Source organism: Nakaseomyces bracarensis (genome assembly GCF_045282275.1).
Source record: "Nakaseomyces bracarensis strain CBM3 chromosome Unknown Scaff1_0, whole genome shotgun sequence".
In the NCBI taxonomy this organism is placed as follows: domain Eukaryota; kingdom Fungi; phylum Ascomycota; class Saccharomycetes; order Saccharomycetales; family Saccharomycetaceae; genus Nakaseomyces; species Nakaseomyces bracarensis.
Genome location: NW_027263960.1, coordinates 79,174 through 94,307, shown reverse-complemented (window position 1 = coordinate 94,307; position 15,134 = coordinate 79,174). Strand labels below are relative to the sequence as shown.

At 40.8% G+C, this 15,134-nt stretch overlaps 7 protein-coding genes across 7 annotated transcripts; 5 read left to right on the top strand and 2 right to left on the bottom strand.

Annotated features, from left to right (window-relative positions):
* Nucleotides 1-183: 183 nt before the first annotated feature.
* Nucleotides 184-1,821, bottom strand: PCM1 (phosphoacetylglucosamine mutase PCM1; the record flags this gene model as incomplete). Its single annotated transcript, XM_071050197.1, has 1 exon — nucleotides 184-1,821. One exon carries the CDS (start codon nucleotides 1,819-1,821, stop codon nucleotides 184-186), a length of 1,638 nt encoding a protein of 545 aa, XP_070908789.1.
* Nucleotides 1,822-2,036: 215 nt separating this feature from the next.
* Nucleotides 2,037-2,273, top strand: SOM1 (Som1p; the record flags this gene model as incomplete). Its single annotated transcript, XM_071050196.1, has 1 exon — nucleotides 2,037-2,273. One exon carries the CDS (start codon nucleotides 2,037-2,039, stop codon nucleotides 2,271-2,273), a length of 237 nt encoding a protein of 78 aa, XP_070908788.1.
* Nucleotides 2,274-3,089: 816 nt separating this feature from the next.
* PRB1 (proteinase B) lies at nucleotides 3,090-4,883 on the top strand (the record flags this gene model as incomplete). Its single annotated transcript, XM_071050195.1, has 1 exon — nucleotides 3,090-4,883. The coding sequence occupies one exon, from the start codon at nucleotides 3,090-3,092 to the stop codon at nucleotides 4,881-4,883; it is 1,794 nt and encodes a 597-aa protein (XP_070908787.1).
* A 719-nt stretch (nucleotides 4,884-5,602) lies between these two features.
* CIN8 (kinesin motor protein CIN8) lies at nucleotides 5,603-8,506 on the top strand (the record flags this gene model as incomplete). The annotated part of the gene is made up of 1 exon (XM_071050194.1): nucleotides 5,603-8,506. One exon carries the CDS (start codon nucleotides 5,603-5,605, stop codon nucleotides 8,504-8,506), a length of 2,904 nt encoding a protein of 967 aa, XP_070908786.1.
* A 574-nt stretch (nucleotides 8,507-9,080) lies between these two features.
* CIT2 (citrate (Si)-synthase CIT2) lies at nucleotides 9,081-10,418 on the top strand (the record flags this gene model as incomplete). Its single annotated transcript, XM_071050193.1, has 1 exon — nucleotides 9,081-10,418. The coding sequence occupies one exon, from the start codon at nucleotides 9,081-9,083 to the stop codon at nucleotides 10,416-10,418; it is 1,338 nt and encodes a 445-aa protein (XP_070908785.1).
* An 872-nt stretch (nucleotides 10,419-11,290) lies between these two features.
* YCP4 (flavodoxin-like fold family protein) lies at nucleotides 11,291-12,076 on the top strand (the record flags this gene model as incomplete). The annotated part of the gene is made up of 1 exon (XM_071050192.1): nucleotides 11,291-12,076. The coding sequence occupies one exon, from the start codon at nucleotides 11,291-11,293 to the stop codon at nucleotides 12,074-12,076; it is 786 nt and encodes a 261-aa protein (XP_070908784.1).
* A 1,041-nt stretch (nucleotides 12,077-13,117) lies between these two features.
* Nucleotides 13,118-13,642, bottom strand: MRPL32 (mitochondrial 54S ribosomal protein bL32m; the record flags this gene model as incomplete). The annotated part of the gene is made up of 1 exon (XM_071050191.1): nucleotides 13,118-13,642. One exon carries the CDS (start codon nucleotides 13,640-13,642, stop codon nucleotides 13,118-13,120), a length of 525 nt encoding a protein of 174 aa, XP_070908783.1.
* Between the last annotated feature and the right edge of the window lie 1,492 nt (nucleotides 13,643-15,134).

The following is a 15,134-nucleotide window of genomic DNA, read 5'->3' as shown; positions in this document are numbered from 1 at the left end:
ACATTGTAGATACTCATCGACCATCTTTAATGTAAGCAGGATGAAATTTGAGGTGAACACGTAAAAATCCAGCTTTCGTGTCATATATTATGTGGTGCACGGGTGTACATACTGCTGCTAATTGAAATATTAATGAAATAACGATATATTAGTTGACTATACATATATATAGTACAGTATTACTCAGTTCTTACTGGATACTGTTTCCGCTAGAGCAGCAGTGACATTCTTGGACAGTTCTTCGGTCGCCTCTGGCGTTTCTGCTTCAGCGTAGATTCTCACAGCATCTTCGGTACCACTGGCTCTGATAAATGACCTACCTCTTGGACACTTTGCAACTAGGGCATCGATTTTATCCTGGAGTCCCTCTGGGGAGACGAGACGACGTTCCTGGTCGGTGGTTACAAATACTGATCTATCTGGAACTATGGCCTTGGTCAATTTGTTTGGTAAATCGGTGTATTCTTTGTCCCAAGTGGCAGGAGACCATTCCTGGATGGAGAGTATGGCAATAATTCCAATCATATCGGTGATAGCATCACCGATAGTTTGGTTGATTAGTTGAGAGAAGAGTTTCAATGTTTGGATACTCTTGTCTTGTTTGTTCTTTGCCAATTCGGAGTCAATTACATCGTAGAAATGGTTAGAGAATAGCACTGTACCGTGACCATTAGCTTCAAAATATACACCAATGTCATAGTTGGTGACAGCTTCGTGGTGTAGATGTTTGACTCCAGTCTTGGCAATGGAGACAGGAATTTTTAAAGTGTTGTTTAGGTAGTTCGTGGAGGAGCCGTTAGCATAAGCGGTTTGGACAACACCCAGCTTTAATTTGTCCGTTAGTTTAGATTCCTTCAGCAAATTGTTCAAGAAATATGCAAATAATGTAGATATTTTGTCACCATCTAATAAGTGAAATTTGTTTCCGCCGTCAACGTAATAGAAGACCACTCTATCAGCATCACCATCAAAGGAACAGTACAGAGTCTCGGGATTCGCATTAATGCTTTCTGGTAGCTTTTGATTTGTCTTCACAAAGTCGGCACCACAGCCGTAGTTCAATTTAGATGGATCTAACCAGCTGTTATTAATGATATCAACTTGGCCTAGTCTTATTTTCTGTAAGTGGGAGAATTCTTCATGTGAGTAACATAGCATCTTCAGGAACTGAGGGCCACCTATACCATTAGCGCAATCGATAGACAATGTCTTGAATGCAGTGAAGCTGTCAATGTTATACAGCCCAAATAGCTCGTTCCAAGCAGTTAGGAAATACTTGTAGTAGTAATCTTCAAAATATGTATCATTTGCTGTTAGGAAATGCAATTGTGGGGTGGTCAACAGACCATGGTTAGTTATCTTTGTATTTGGGAATAAAGCCTTGACACCGTCCAGTAAGTTAGAGAGTAGTCGTGGAGATGACTCTCTAGAATCATGACCGACAACAATCTTGGCAGAGTAGTCACCATCCTTCGAAATCTTCAAGTCCTGCATGATTTCATCCAATGCCTGAGTGAATACTTCGAAACTACTCACACTGTTGGCCAATTTAGTGGCTAGTGGTTCCCAGGACTGTTGCAGCATGGATCCGTCAGTCTCCACAATCTTGACACCGTTGTCCTTTGGAGGGTTGTGAGAAGCAGTAATCATAACACCAATTGACTTACACCCGCAGGATATGGACCTTAGAGTGGCTATAATACCAGTGGTAAACATTACAGAGTCCAGAATAGCAGCATCGGTCCTGAACCCGGCAGTACCGTACTGGTACACTTGATCCCTGGTGGCACAGTTCTTCTCATACAATTGCTCTAACGTCATTTATGCTTTTAGACTGGGTTACGTTCCTATCATATGTAGTTTATAGGAAATGTAAAATATCTATAAATATCCAAATGCTTGATTTTTGATTTTTTTTAAAGGACATTTACAAAGGAAGACGCAATACTGAGGGGGAGGAAATCAATTGCAAGACATTGGTTGGAGAATATAAGAAATACAATTTATACAGAATATAAAACAAAGATATTCAGATCATGGCGCCTCCTACACCTGTTTTGGACGCACTTCCCGAGACCTTACGGGACCGCGACTGCCCATTAAAGGAACTGACACAACACCATTGTATACCTGAGTTACAGAGGATACAGAAGGGTCTCGATATACCTGCGGACGCGATACAGAGGGACCAGTTCATATGCATCCCCTTTACACGATTATTCCGAGAGTGTGTGGACCGCACTATAGAGGTGACCACAAGCTCCACGAATTGACAAATATAAATAGAGTATACGTCAAAAAAAAAAAGGATATAATGAGCTAACGTAATATATATATTCAATTATTAATTGTAATGACATACATATATGTGTAGGTATGAATTATATATGTGTATATGTAAAATCGTTGAAATGATCACGTGATGTACTTGTGTACGTACATCAAATACCAGGATACGATATAACCACATGTAATGCCATTACTTTTTACGAAACATGTTCCGAATTATCGGAGAATACATGTGACTATATACGTTATCAGCTATTAGCTATCAGCTATCACTGATCAGCTATCACTGATCACGAACTACCCCCTTCCTTTTGTAGTTCGCTTGTGACTGCCGAGATAAGATTAAAGTAGCCCTAAGATAAAAAAAAAACAGGAAGATTAGGGTTTTCTATGCTCTGTTACCCTGCGGTAATACCAATCGTGGCTTAAAACTCCGGGTAATATCTAACTGTGGCATTTCGATAGATAAACACAGAAACAGCTGCAGTAAGTAAAAAAGAATAATGGACAAGGGTGCAGAAATTTTGTTGTACGGGTGTTTCTTAGACTCGGCTATGAATGAGGGCTTGTGGTAAGCCGGGTAACAATGATGGGAGAAAAGAGGGGGCGCGCGCACGCTCACTTTCTCTACTAAAAGGCTCTTTGGGAAGGAGGGGTTATTATATATATAAAAAGGGCTATATTTTTATTTAGTGGAATGACTAAGAAACTTCTCTTTTGGACTTGAGTCCTATCCTCAACGTCCTGAAGCTCCAAAGAATTAGGAGATTAAAGGATTGAAATAGTAAACTTAAAAAAATATGAAATTGCAAACTGTTATTGCCGCCGGTATGGCGGCATCTGTTGTTACTGCGGGTGTCATTCCTATGGATGAGAAGAGACCTTGTCATAAGAACCATGGCCCAGAAGCACACAAGAACCATCATGATGAAAAGCACCATGATGAAAAGAAGCACCATGAAGGTAAGAAGCATCATGAAGGGAAAAAGCATCACGATGACGATAAGAAGAAGCCTCATAAGCCACATCCACCTCACCCACCTCACGATGGCCCACATCCACCTCATCCTCCTCACGACGGTCCTCATCCTCCTCACCCACCTCATCATGGTCCTCATCCTCACCCACCTCACGATGGTAAGCACCATAAGGACCATAAGGGTAAGGAGAACATGTTCGTTCCAGCTGGTGCAATGGGATCTATTGTTCCACACAAATATATCATTGTGTTCAAGGAAGGTGCTTCCCCAGAAGCTATTACGAACTTCTTGAGCGAAGTCAACGTGGCTCATGCAAACACTATCAGAGAGATGCCTAAGGACCACGATTTCTTCGCTCTTACTGAGGCTGAAGGTTTGCCAAGAGGCGGTATCAAGGACCTCTTCAACATTAACAACTTGTTCCAAGGTATGATTGGTTACTTCCCAGAACAAGTCGTTGAATTGCTTGCCAAGCACGAATTGGTTGACTTTGTTGAGCGTGACTCCGTAGTTTATGCTAACTCCGTCGACACTCAGAACAACGCTCCATGGGGTCTGGCCCGTATCTCCCACAGAGATCGTTTGAACCTAGGTAACTTCAACAAGTACCTATATGACGACGAAGGTGGTAAAGGTGTTACCTCTTACGTCATTGATACTGGTGTCAACGTCAACCATGTCGAATTTGACGGCAGAGCCAAGTGGGGTAAGACTATCCCACTAAATGATATCGATGCTGACGGTAACGGTCACGGTACCCACTGTGCTGGTACCATCGCTTCCAAGCACTACGGTATTGCCAAGAAGGCTAATGTCGTGGCTGTTAAGGTGTTGAAGTCTGACGGTTCTGGTACTATGTCTGATGTTATCAAGGGTGTCGAATACGCAGCTCAAGCCCACTTGAAGGAAAGTAAAGAAAACAAGAAATTCAAGGGTTCTACTGCTAACATGTCTCTAGGTGGTGGTAAGTCACCTGCACTAGATTTGGCTGTGGATGCTGCTGTTACAGCCGGTATTCACTTTGCTGTCGCCGCTGGTAATGAAAACCAGGACGCTTGTAACACATCTCCTGCCTCATCTGAGAAGGCTATCACTGTTGGTGCTTCCACTCTAAGTGATGATAGAGCTTACTTCTCCAACTGGGGTAAGTGTGTTGATATCTTTGCTCCAGGTCTAAACATCTTGTCTACTTACACTGGTGACAGCAACCAAGAGACTGCTACTTTGTCCGGTACCTCTATGGCTTCTCCACATGTCGCTGGTCTACTGACGTATTTCCTATCTTTACAACCAGATTCCGACTCTGAGTTCTACGACGCCTCGAAACACCCAGTAACCCCAGCACAATTGAAGAAGAAGTTGATTGCCTACAGTACAAAGGGCGTTCTAAGTGATCTACCAGATGGTGATTCTCCAAATCTATTAATCTACAACGGTGGTGGTCACGACTTGAGCTCTTTCTGGAATGCTACTGTTGCCGAAGATGACATTAAGGGCTTCCGCGGTGAACTAGGGCTGGATTACCTAGAGAACATCGTCAACGGCCATCTTGGCTCTTCTGACAACATTTTCGAGCAAGTAAGAAACTTGTTGGATAAGATGAACATCTTTTAAAAAAAAAATAAATTGCCAAAAGAGGAAATGACTCATGTATTCCATCTTTAAGTTGTTGTTTTTTTTAACTTTTTATCCCAAAATGAAATCTTGAGCTTGTGTCTCCAGCATTTTATTCTTTCTTAATTCTTTATTATTATGATTTCTTTAAAAAAAAACCTTTATTATATTATATCATTATTTTTTTGATGCCAACTTTATATCTTTGTTTTATCTTATTCTCTCACGGCTAAAAGATTGTTTTTTTTTTGTTTTGCCTTCATTCTACATTTCTTATACGATTATATACTTGAAATAAAATCATAATAAATATTAATAATACCTTATCTGATGAACTAATAATACCCAATATGCAATGGAGATGAGTTTTATAAACTACAATTTATTCTTGTCGTGTATAGTGATCTCATCGCCTCTATTTTCTGTGCTGGGAGTAAATCGCGAAAACGGGAAAACTCTATTTTTTTAATTGTAAACAAAGGAATGGCACAAATGCAATTGATCAATGAGAGTTTAATTTAGAGATCTGATATCCCTGATATACCAATTGAACACTGAGGTTTTAGTTAGTGAATACCGTTATACTTGTTGTTTCCGCCACCCAGGTGTTTTTGGTTTATACGCGTCCAAGGAAGCTGGAAAGAATACACTTAGAAGTGGAAACTGTTAATAAAAAGGTCAATAAAGACTCTACGAAGTTTACTATAAGGATAAAGGCTATGGCGTCGGTAATGGATGATCGACGTACAAGTGAGGTTTCGGCGGAGAAGTCTTCGGAAGAGTTGAATATACTGGTGGCAGTACGGTGCCGGGGACGTAATGAGCGTGAAATAAAGGCTAAAAGTTCAGTAGTGGTAGATGTGCCGGATGCAATGGGTAAGAATGAAGTGTCGATAAATACTACTGACGATGTTGGGATAGCGGCCAAGATGAACTCCAAGACCTATACTGTAGATAAAGTTTTTGGGCCCAGCGCATCGCAGAGGTTAGTATTTGAGGAGATTGCAGAGCCCTTGTTCCAGGATTTTGTAAAGGGTTATAACTGCACTATTTTGGTCTATGGTATGACCTCTACGGGTAAAACATATACGATGACTGGTGATGAAAAACTGTATAATGGTGAGCTCGGGGATGCAGCAGGTATAATACCCAGAGTGCTTTTCAAACTTTTCGATACCTTGGAAAATAATAAGGACGATTATCTTGTTAAGTGTTCATTCGTGGAGCTGTACAATGAAGAGTTGAAGGATTTGCTAGATAGTAATGTTCACTCAACAGTTAATGAAAATAAAAAACTCCGTATATTTGATTCCAGCGTGAGTAACCCATCCGCTAGTAGGTCCAGTAGCAGATCAAACTCAAGAAATAACTCGCCGAGAGCACCTCCAGATAATGCAAGAGCACAACTGCTGCGAAGAAAACTTAATAGACAGAATAATTCAGGCAGTACTAAAGCAACTATATCAAGTCAGAATAGGTTTAGTAGAACTAAACCAAACTCTATGGAGAATGGTAAATCTCAATCACAGCATAATACTAATATTCATAGTGGTACCAATAGTAGTAACAGCAATAATACTAATAATAGTAGCAGTTCAGGTCAACCGGTGCAAATAGATCAATCGGCAAGTATTTATATTCAGAATTTGGAGGAGTTCCATATAACTACAGCAATGGAGGGACTTGCGCTTTTACAGAAGGGTCTAAAGCAGAGGCAAGTGGCTTCCACGAAGATGAATGACTTTTCAAGTAGATCTCATTCCATCTTCACCATAACACTTTACAAGGAACGCGAAGGGGAATTGTTCAGAGTATCAAAGATGAACTTAGTAGATCTGGCTGGCTCAGAGAACATAAGTCGATCTGGTGCTATGAATCAAAGAGCTAAGGAAGCAGGCTCCATTAATCAAAGTCTCTTGACACTTGGTAGAGTAATTAACTCACTGGCAGATAAAAGTGAACATATTCCTTTCCGGGAATCTAAACTGACGAGATTATTGCAAGATTCGTTGGGTGGTAATACAAAGACTGCCTTAATTGCTACTATTTCACCTGCTAAAGCAACCTCGGAGGAGACCTGTAGCACTCTAGAATATGCTTCAAAAGCTAAGAATATCAAAAACAAACCACAATTAGGAGCATTCATAATGAAGGATATTTTGGTACGAACTATTACTAGTGAGTTAGCGAAGGTAAAATCAGATTTACTGTCTACTAAATCCAAAGAGGGTGTTTATATGAGTCATGAACATTATAAAGACTTACATTACGATATTGAATGCTATAAGACAGAAATTGAAGAGAGTAGAAGGGCCATTGAGAACCTTACGGCTCAAAACGAAAGTCTACAATCTGAGAGATTGGCTCTAAAGGAAGAAAATGCTAGTCAGCGTTCAGAAATAATAGAATTAAAAAGAAATGCTGAGCAGCTAAATAGTGTTCTGGAAGAGCATAATACTAAGGAAAGTACTATGTCAAATCTTTTGATAAATTTGCAAGATGCTAATGAAGATATGAAAAACACCATAGTATTATTTCAAGCTAAGGAAAGAGAGCTTCAGCAAAGTATCTCCACTTTTATTGGCACTGAAATTGCTAAAGTTCGGAACGTTCTGACCAAACATATCAATTACTTGCAGTCTAACAGCCATTTGAAAAATAGTGATGTTGGTAATGACCTAAGGGTGATGGAAGAAGAGATCATTAATGTAGTTAGGAATGCTGGTTCAGAGGCTAGTAAATCGTACGACGAGTGCGTTAAGATGATTTTAGATGAAACTCCGAAGTTGTTCGACGGCGTATCGGAACGTCTTGACAATATTAATAGGCTCGCGGAAGAAAATCATAACAAGCTTGCGGAGACACTATCCGATGTAAGTGAGGAATACAACAACTTAAAGCATTACTTGAAAAATAACTTCTTCAAGAACAACCATGAGGAGATACTTTCGAGGAGCGTGCAAGAGACGTATGGTCAATTTGAGGAAGCCTCGGTTGTGCTACTAAGAAATTTCAAAGACATGATGGAGAACTATTTAGCGGACAACAAGAGGCAAATGTTGAACAGTGTTATGGATGCCACCGATGGCGTCATTAAGAATGAATTGGAAATGTTCGGCACCCAACAGGTCAAATGGGAGAATTCATCAGCCCTGATTAATGAATGCGACTCCCTAAACAACTTATTCCATCAAAATCTAGGAAGTAACCTGGCTGACATCCAGCAGGTGATCTCCTCCTCCAAGGACAACATCGGCAACTCTATCAGTTCGATACAAGACCACACCAAGCGCCAGAAACCCATCGATGAGGTAATTAGAGAAAATGAGGTAATCCGAGCCCAAATGGCCTCCATCAGACAGAAGAACAAATCCCTGCTGGAGTTCATGAACAACTCTACAGAGACCACCACAAGTTCCATAGGTGGTGTCAACAGAGTTGAAGACAACGTTGGAGTAATATTACATAAGATCCTCGACCAAGACAAAAACCTACACACATTAGAGAAGATCCCGCTACAACAACTCAATGTCAATAAAGAGAACCATTACCCCATAATTATAGAGAAGAAAAGGGCCCTAGAAGAAGACTCCGTGCTTCAGCCCTCCAAGAGAAGTTTGTAACACTATATATCTATTTACATATAAATCACATTCACACAACCCCCCAGCCTACCTTCCCTTCTTCCCCCCTTTTATTTACTTACAGTTTACAGAAAAGCCACTTCCCCCTCCATTCGCTTTCTTTTGACTTTTGGATTCCGTTAGTCCAGTCCCTGTTAAAAGGAACTCCGAGTTTTAAAAGAATGGGAATCAATTACAAGTCCAAGTCCAAGTCTAACTTGTAAACAAAAAAGCTGATAGGTAGTCTCTTCAATTTCCAAAGGTTGCCCATTGTCATTATCTGTTGGGTCATGACTGAAATGGTCACGACTCAATTTGGGTATTTTTTGGTTGACGTGCTTAGAACCTTCCGCAGGAAGGATCGTAAGTTGTAAGGAATGACCCTTAGAACGTAATTTCGTGAAAGCGGTAACGCTATAAGAAGTATTCGATGACGTTTTTAATTAGCAAGGAACAGGTATAAATAGAGACCACAACCGAGCAACTTTTGTAAGACTATTGAGCTTTCAAAGTTCACAATAGTATATAAAAATAAGTAAAAACAATATATACTGCAAACAAAAAAAAAAGAAAAATGTCATCACTATGTCTCAAGGACATCTATGCTAATGAGTTGCCGGGCCAAGCTGAGCGACTCAAGGGTTTCAAGAAGGAGTATGGCCACACTGTCATTGGGCAGATCACTGTAGAGCAAGCGCTTGGGGGCATGCGCGGCATCACCGGGATGGTGTGGGAGGGGTCCGTGCTGGACCCCGAGGAAGGGATCAAGTTCCGTGGGCTGAGCATCCCTGAGATCAGGCAACAGCTGCCCAGGACCCGTGGCGCGCAGGAGCCGCAGCCGGAGGCGCTCTTCTGGCTCTTGCTCACGGGCAAAGTGCCCACAGAGGACCAGGTGAGCATGCTCTCACGTGACCTAGCATCACGTGCCGAACTACCTCCGCACGTTGAGCAGCTGCTGAACAACGTGCCCCGCGACCTGCATCCGATGGCGCAGTTCAGCATGGCCATCACTGCGCTGGAGAGCGAGTCGAAGTTCGCGCGCGCGTACCTGGCTGGGATGCCCAAGTCCGAGTACTGGAAGTACACGTACGAGGACGCCATGGACCTGCTCGGGAAGCTGCCCGCTATCGCGGGCAAGATATACCGCAACGTCTTCAAGGACGGCTCGCGGATCCCGCCGATGGACCCCAACGCGGACTACAGCGAGAACCTCTGCCGCGCGCTCGGCATCACCCAGCAGCGCGACGACTTCCACGACCTCATCAGACTCTACCTCACCATCCACGCAGACCACGAGGGCGGCAACGTCAGCGCGCACACCACCCACCTCGTCGGCTCCGCGCTCTCCTCCCCGTACCTCGCGTTCGCCGCCGGCATGAACGGCCTCGCGGGGCCCCTGCACGGCCGCGCCAACCAGGAGGTCCTCGAGTGGCTCCTCAAACTCCGCGACGAGGTAGGCGCCGAGCACATGGCCGACAAGGACGTCATCCGCGCCTACCTCTGGAAAACCCTGAACTCCGGCAAGGTCGTCCCGGGCTACGGCCACGCCGTGCTCCGCAAGACAGACCCGCGCTACACCGTCCAGCGCCAGTTCGCCCAGGAACGCTTCCCCGAGTACGACATGTTCAAGCTCGTCTCCACCATCTACGAGGTCGCCCCAGAAGTCCTCACAGAACACGGCAAGACGAGAAACCCCTGGCCCAACGTAGACGCCCACTCAGGCATCCTCCTGACATACTACGGACTCGACCAGCCCTCGTTCTACACAGTGCTCTTCGGGATCTCGCGCTGCTTCGGCGTCATGGCACAGCTCATCACAGACCGCGCCCTAGGAGCACCCATCGAAAGACCCAAATCTCTCTCCACAGATAAATACATAGAACTGGCTAAACGCCATTACGTAAAGCTATAGCCCCAAACTATACACACCAAAACCATTATAAGCATTGTTCACGTATAATATGATATCACATCCCAATCACAACTATATAATAAGCATCACGTAATAAGTGTCACTGTCTACGTGGCAACCACTATCGTTATTGTTTCACTTCTCTCTCTCTCCCCCCCCTTTTTTTTCTCGCTTCTTATATAAGTCAGTCTTTTTAAGGTACATCCCGTTGCACGACAAAAAGGAGGCGTAAGAAACCACCGCACACACAACCGTCAAACCCCCTTTTTTTTCTGTTTATTCATTGTTTTGTTTACACTCGTGAAGGGACATGGCTGCGCTGTTCTGTCAGCCACAAACATTTCCCAATCCGGAAATCTTTTCGAGGAATTGACTATAATCCCAATTGATAGGGAGTGTACGCGTTAGCTTCCACTCGTCCCCCCACAGACACTCCCGTACAACCGAGGGGGTAGAACAGCATGGAACCTTCTCTTATGGTAATTATTACCCAATAAACAAAAACAGGGCACCCACCCCTGCGTGGGTTTCTAGCAAGCAAGGTTCAGAATGAAAAAAAAAACTGTGTTTTCTGTGGTGTGGTGCGCGCTCTTCTGTGCCAAAGGGGGGGCCAGTGTATTATTGAGCCGGTTTTTCTGGGCTGCTCGCAACTGCGCGGACGTCAAAGAGGATTTTCTTTGTGTGGTGGGCAAAGCTTGGGCAGTTTCTTGAATTGGGACCTTTGAAGGTCGAGGTGAGAGGGAGGGAATAGTTTATAAAGAGAGGAGTTGCTTAGGAGTACCAACGAAAAGGTCTTTAAAAAGTTTTCTCTTTTGGAGAACGGTAACTATATAACTATACTACACACACACACACACACACACATACTAACGATGAAGGTTGCTATTATTACTTACTCTACTTATGGTCACATTGACAATTTGGCTAGGTCTCTGAAGAAGGGTGTTGAGTCTGCTGGTGGTCAGGCTGACCTTTACAGGGTTGAGGAGACTCTATCCAAGGAGATCTTGGCTCAGATGAATGCTCCAGAGAAGGCTGCTGACATTCCAGTTGCTACTGAGAACATCTTGACTGAGTACGATGCGTTCTTGTTCGGTGTTCCAACCAGATTCGGTACTCTGCCAGCACAATGGTCCTCCTTCTGGGACAAGACCGGTGGTCTTTGGGCCCAAGGTTCTTTGAACGGTAAGGTCGCTGGTTTCTTCGTCTCCACCTCCAGTTACGGTGGTGGTCAAGAAGCTACCGTCAAGCACTGTTTGTCATACTTGGCCCACCACGGTATCATCTACGTCCCATTGGGTTACAAGAACGCCTTCGCCGAATTGGCCAACATCGAAGAAGTCCACGGTGGTTCCCCATGGGGTGCCGGTACTTTGGCCGGTGCTGACGGTTCCAGAACCGCCTCCGACCTAGAATTGAGAATCGCTCAAATCCAAGGTAAGACCTTCTACGAAACCGCCACCAAGTTCGTCCCAACCACTTCCGCTTCCATGGCTGCTGCTCCACAAGATAAGCCTGCCGCTACACAAAAGTCCGCTGCTCCAGCCAAGAAGGCCGCCCCAGCCAAGAAGGCTACCGCTACCGCCGCTTCCGGTGACGCCAAGATGGAGGAAAAGAAGGAAAAGGACGGTATGTTCTCCTGTTGTACTGTTATGTAAGCTCTCTTTTTTTTTTTTATCTTTATTTCCTTAAGTGAAAAAAAAAAAATAAACCTTACCCACTAAAAAAAAAATTCTAATATAAAATATACACACACACACCCCCACACAAGAAAGATAATCCCTTCATCAACAAAAAAAAATAATATGTTAAGTTTTTTGTTTTTGATTTGTTTTTTAATCATTTATTAAACAAAAAATCAACATTTTTATTAAGAAAGGTTTTAAATAAGTTGAGAAAAGAAATTGAAATAACTTGAACAGAAATGAAATAATTAATTGTAAAGATATTGGCTTTTTTTGTTCTTAGTTTTCTGTTTCTTTTCCATTTCTTTATTATCTTTTCTTAATCGTTTAGACCTAATTTTCCCAATTGAAAAAAAAAAAAAACTATATTATAATATTAATACACATCTAAATTCTTTTTTTTTTAATAAAATAATATCAATAATAAAAAAATAAACCCTATTCAAAAACCACCATTAAAGATAAAATCATTGAAGTCACTTTTTTAACCCAATTGACTTGCTCTTTTTTTTTTTTATTAATATATAAAACTCTATAGGATATTAGACCATCCTCTCTGTGTATTAGTTATTGAAAGAAAACATTTTCTAATTTGTAATATTGAAATAAAATAATAAAGGACACCCCCTCATTTAATGTTGCTTTGCCTTCACACTACCCATTGAAAGCTTTCTACATAGCAACATTGAAAGTTATCTACATAGCAACATTGAAAGTTATCTACTTGGCAACGAAAGGTGCCTGTTATTGTCAATTGAGCTGATTAGAAAAGAAAGTCTCATTTAAGGGATGTTTTGAGGGATTAATTCAATTGTTGACATCCTTCCCCCCTCACCTATCTTGCCCACGCTTGCCCAGTCCTTAATCATGTGATTACTCGAGCTGACTATAGGCTAATTGACGTTTTTAGGTAAATCAATTCGTCTTTAGGTATTTAAAACTAGATATGCTCTTATTATAAGTACAAAACATATATTTACATGGTGAATAAAAAAAAATTTGTACAGATGATTATTATTTATCCTTTGGTAGAGTTCTCATACGACGCTCGAGATAGCTGTCTCTATCCTTAAGCTTTTCAGCATATGCAGTGTCCATTTTCCCAGGGTACAGAACTCTCTTGTCCAGCTCCGTAAGTTTTTGCTCCTGGACTGGCTCCTGTGGCTGGTCTATCGTGTATGATTTCCATAGGTAACGGATATTCTCAAAGCAGTGCATGCAAATGGTATTGGCACGTTTGTAGTGACCACAAGACGGACATTTATTCAGATGGTGCTTCATCTGGACATGCTTCTTCCCGGGTGCTAGTAACCTCTGTCTTCTCTTCTGATGTGAAACTTTCTTCTTGGGAGCAGCTAGAAGTATACCATTATCCTGGAAAGACTCTGGAACCTGTGATCCAGTTGAACCTCCAACCAATTGCCCCAGTATCCCCGCTGCTCCGCTCACTGCACCACCTACAAACCCTACCGGCAGTAATGAAAGCACATTACTCTGGCTGACCAGCCCAACATTCATCCTTGCAAGTATAGTAGCCATCCTCTAATAAAAAAATTTTTTTTTCTTTCACTTCTCCCTACCTTTCTCAGAACCTATTCCCTAACCAAATGAAAGAAGATACGAATAGCAGATGTATCCAAGAACTAGTTCAAGCTTCTTGTGAGTATTGAGCTTCGTTTATAGGATCATCATAGTCAAGAAGCCCTTCTAGATGGCCCTTTGGTGAGCTTCCTGGGCTTTTCACCCTCCGTCAAAAAAGCCGTCCTAATTCCGGGTAATTTATTATATAATAATTGACGAACTTACTATATAGTGTGAGTCTCTAATAATAGCAATAGCAATAGCAATAGCAATAGCAATAGCAATAGTAATAGTAATATTAATATTAATAGCAGTAGTAATAGTAATAGCAATATTAATATTAATAGTAATAGTAATAGCAATAGTAATAGTAATATTAATAGCAATAGCAGTAGTAATAGTAATAGTAACAGTAATAGTAATATTGCGTAGTAGCAGTAATATAATAGTAGTTATTAATAATAATATAGAATAGTAGTATTGGGTATAGATAGTAATAGTAATATTGTGTAGTAGTAGTATTAATAATATTGAGAAGTAATATTGTGTTGTAATAGTAGTAGTAATATTGACCAGTAATAGTAATTGTAACAATAATATTGAATATTTATATTTATTGTTGATTAATAGATTTTAGGTGGCATTTTATTAATTTACTCGTCAGCAGCTAGAATATCTTTGAGCATTTCCTTTTTTTTGTTTATTCTATTATCGAATAAGTGATTTTATATAGAACATGTTGTTGCAAAATAGTCATAATAAGTAATATGGCGGGATATTGCTAAAGTATATGATGATCTAAGAAACTATGAGAACTTTTTCTGCTCACACTCAATGTTATGTTATCAAAAGCTACAGGTTTATTGATAGGAATATAATATTTTAAATAATATATATACAGCTTCCATATCATACATATAATTATATATTTTATAATATACTTTAGCATAACTATAATGGATATTATTGTCGGGTAGCTTTATTGATAATACATATCTAGTTATTAATTTCAATTCATATATATTCACTCTTGTCCGTTAGTATACTTGAAATAACTGATAAATTTGTATATTCGTAATTTTCTTTGATCGAGGGGCTTTGTGGCCTGTATTTGTGTACAGAGTGTGCCAATATATGCTTGTTCTATATCACACTAGATTTGTAGCCTCAATTTTTGACAAAAGGATAATGTGTCTTTACTAGATACCATTCATCAACCCAATGCATCCCTATATATTTAAATAATTAAAGCTCTTATCCTCAGAAATGTCATTAAAATATTATATCTAATAGATATTTGCTACAATGTACTAATACAGTATTGTAATATAATATAATAATATAATAATATAATAATATAATAATATAATAATATAATAATATAATAATATAATAATATAATAATATAATAATATAATAATATAATAATATAATAATATAATAATATAAT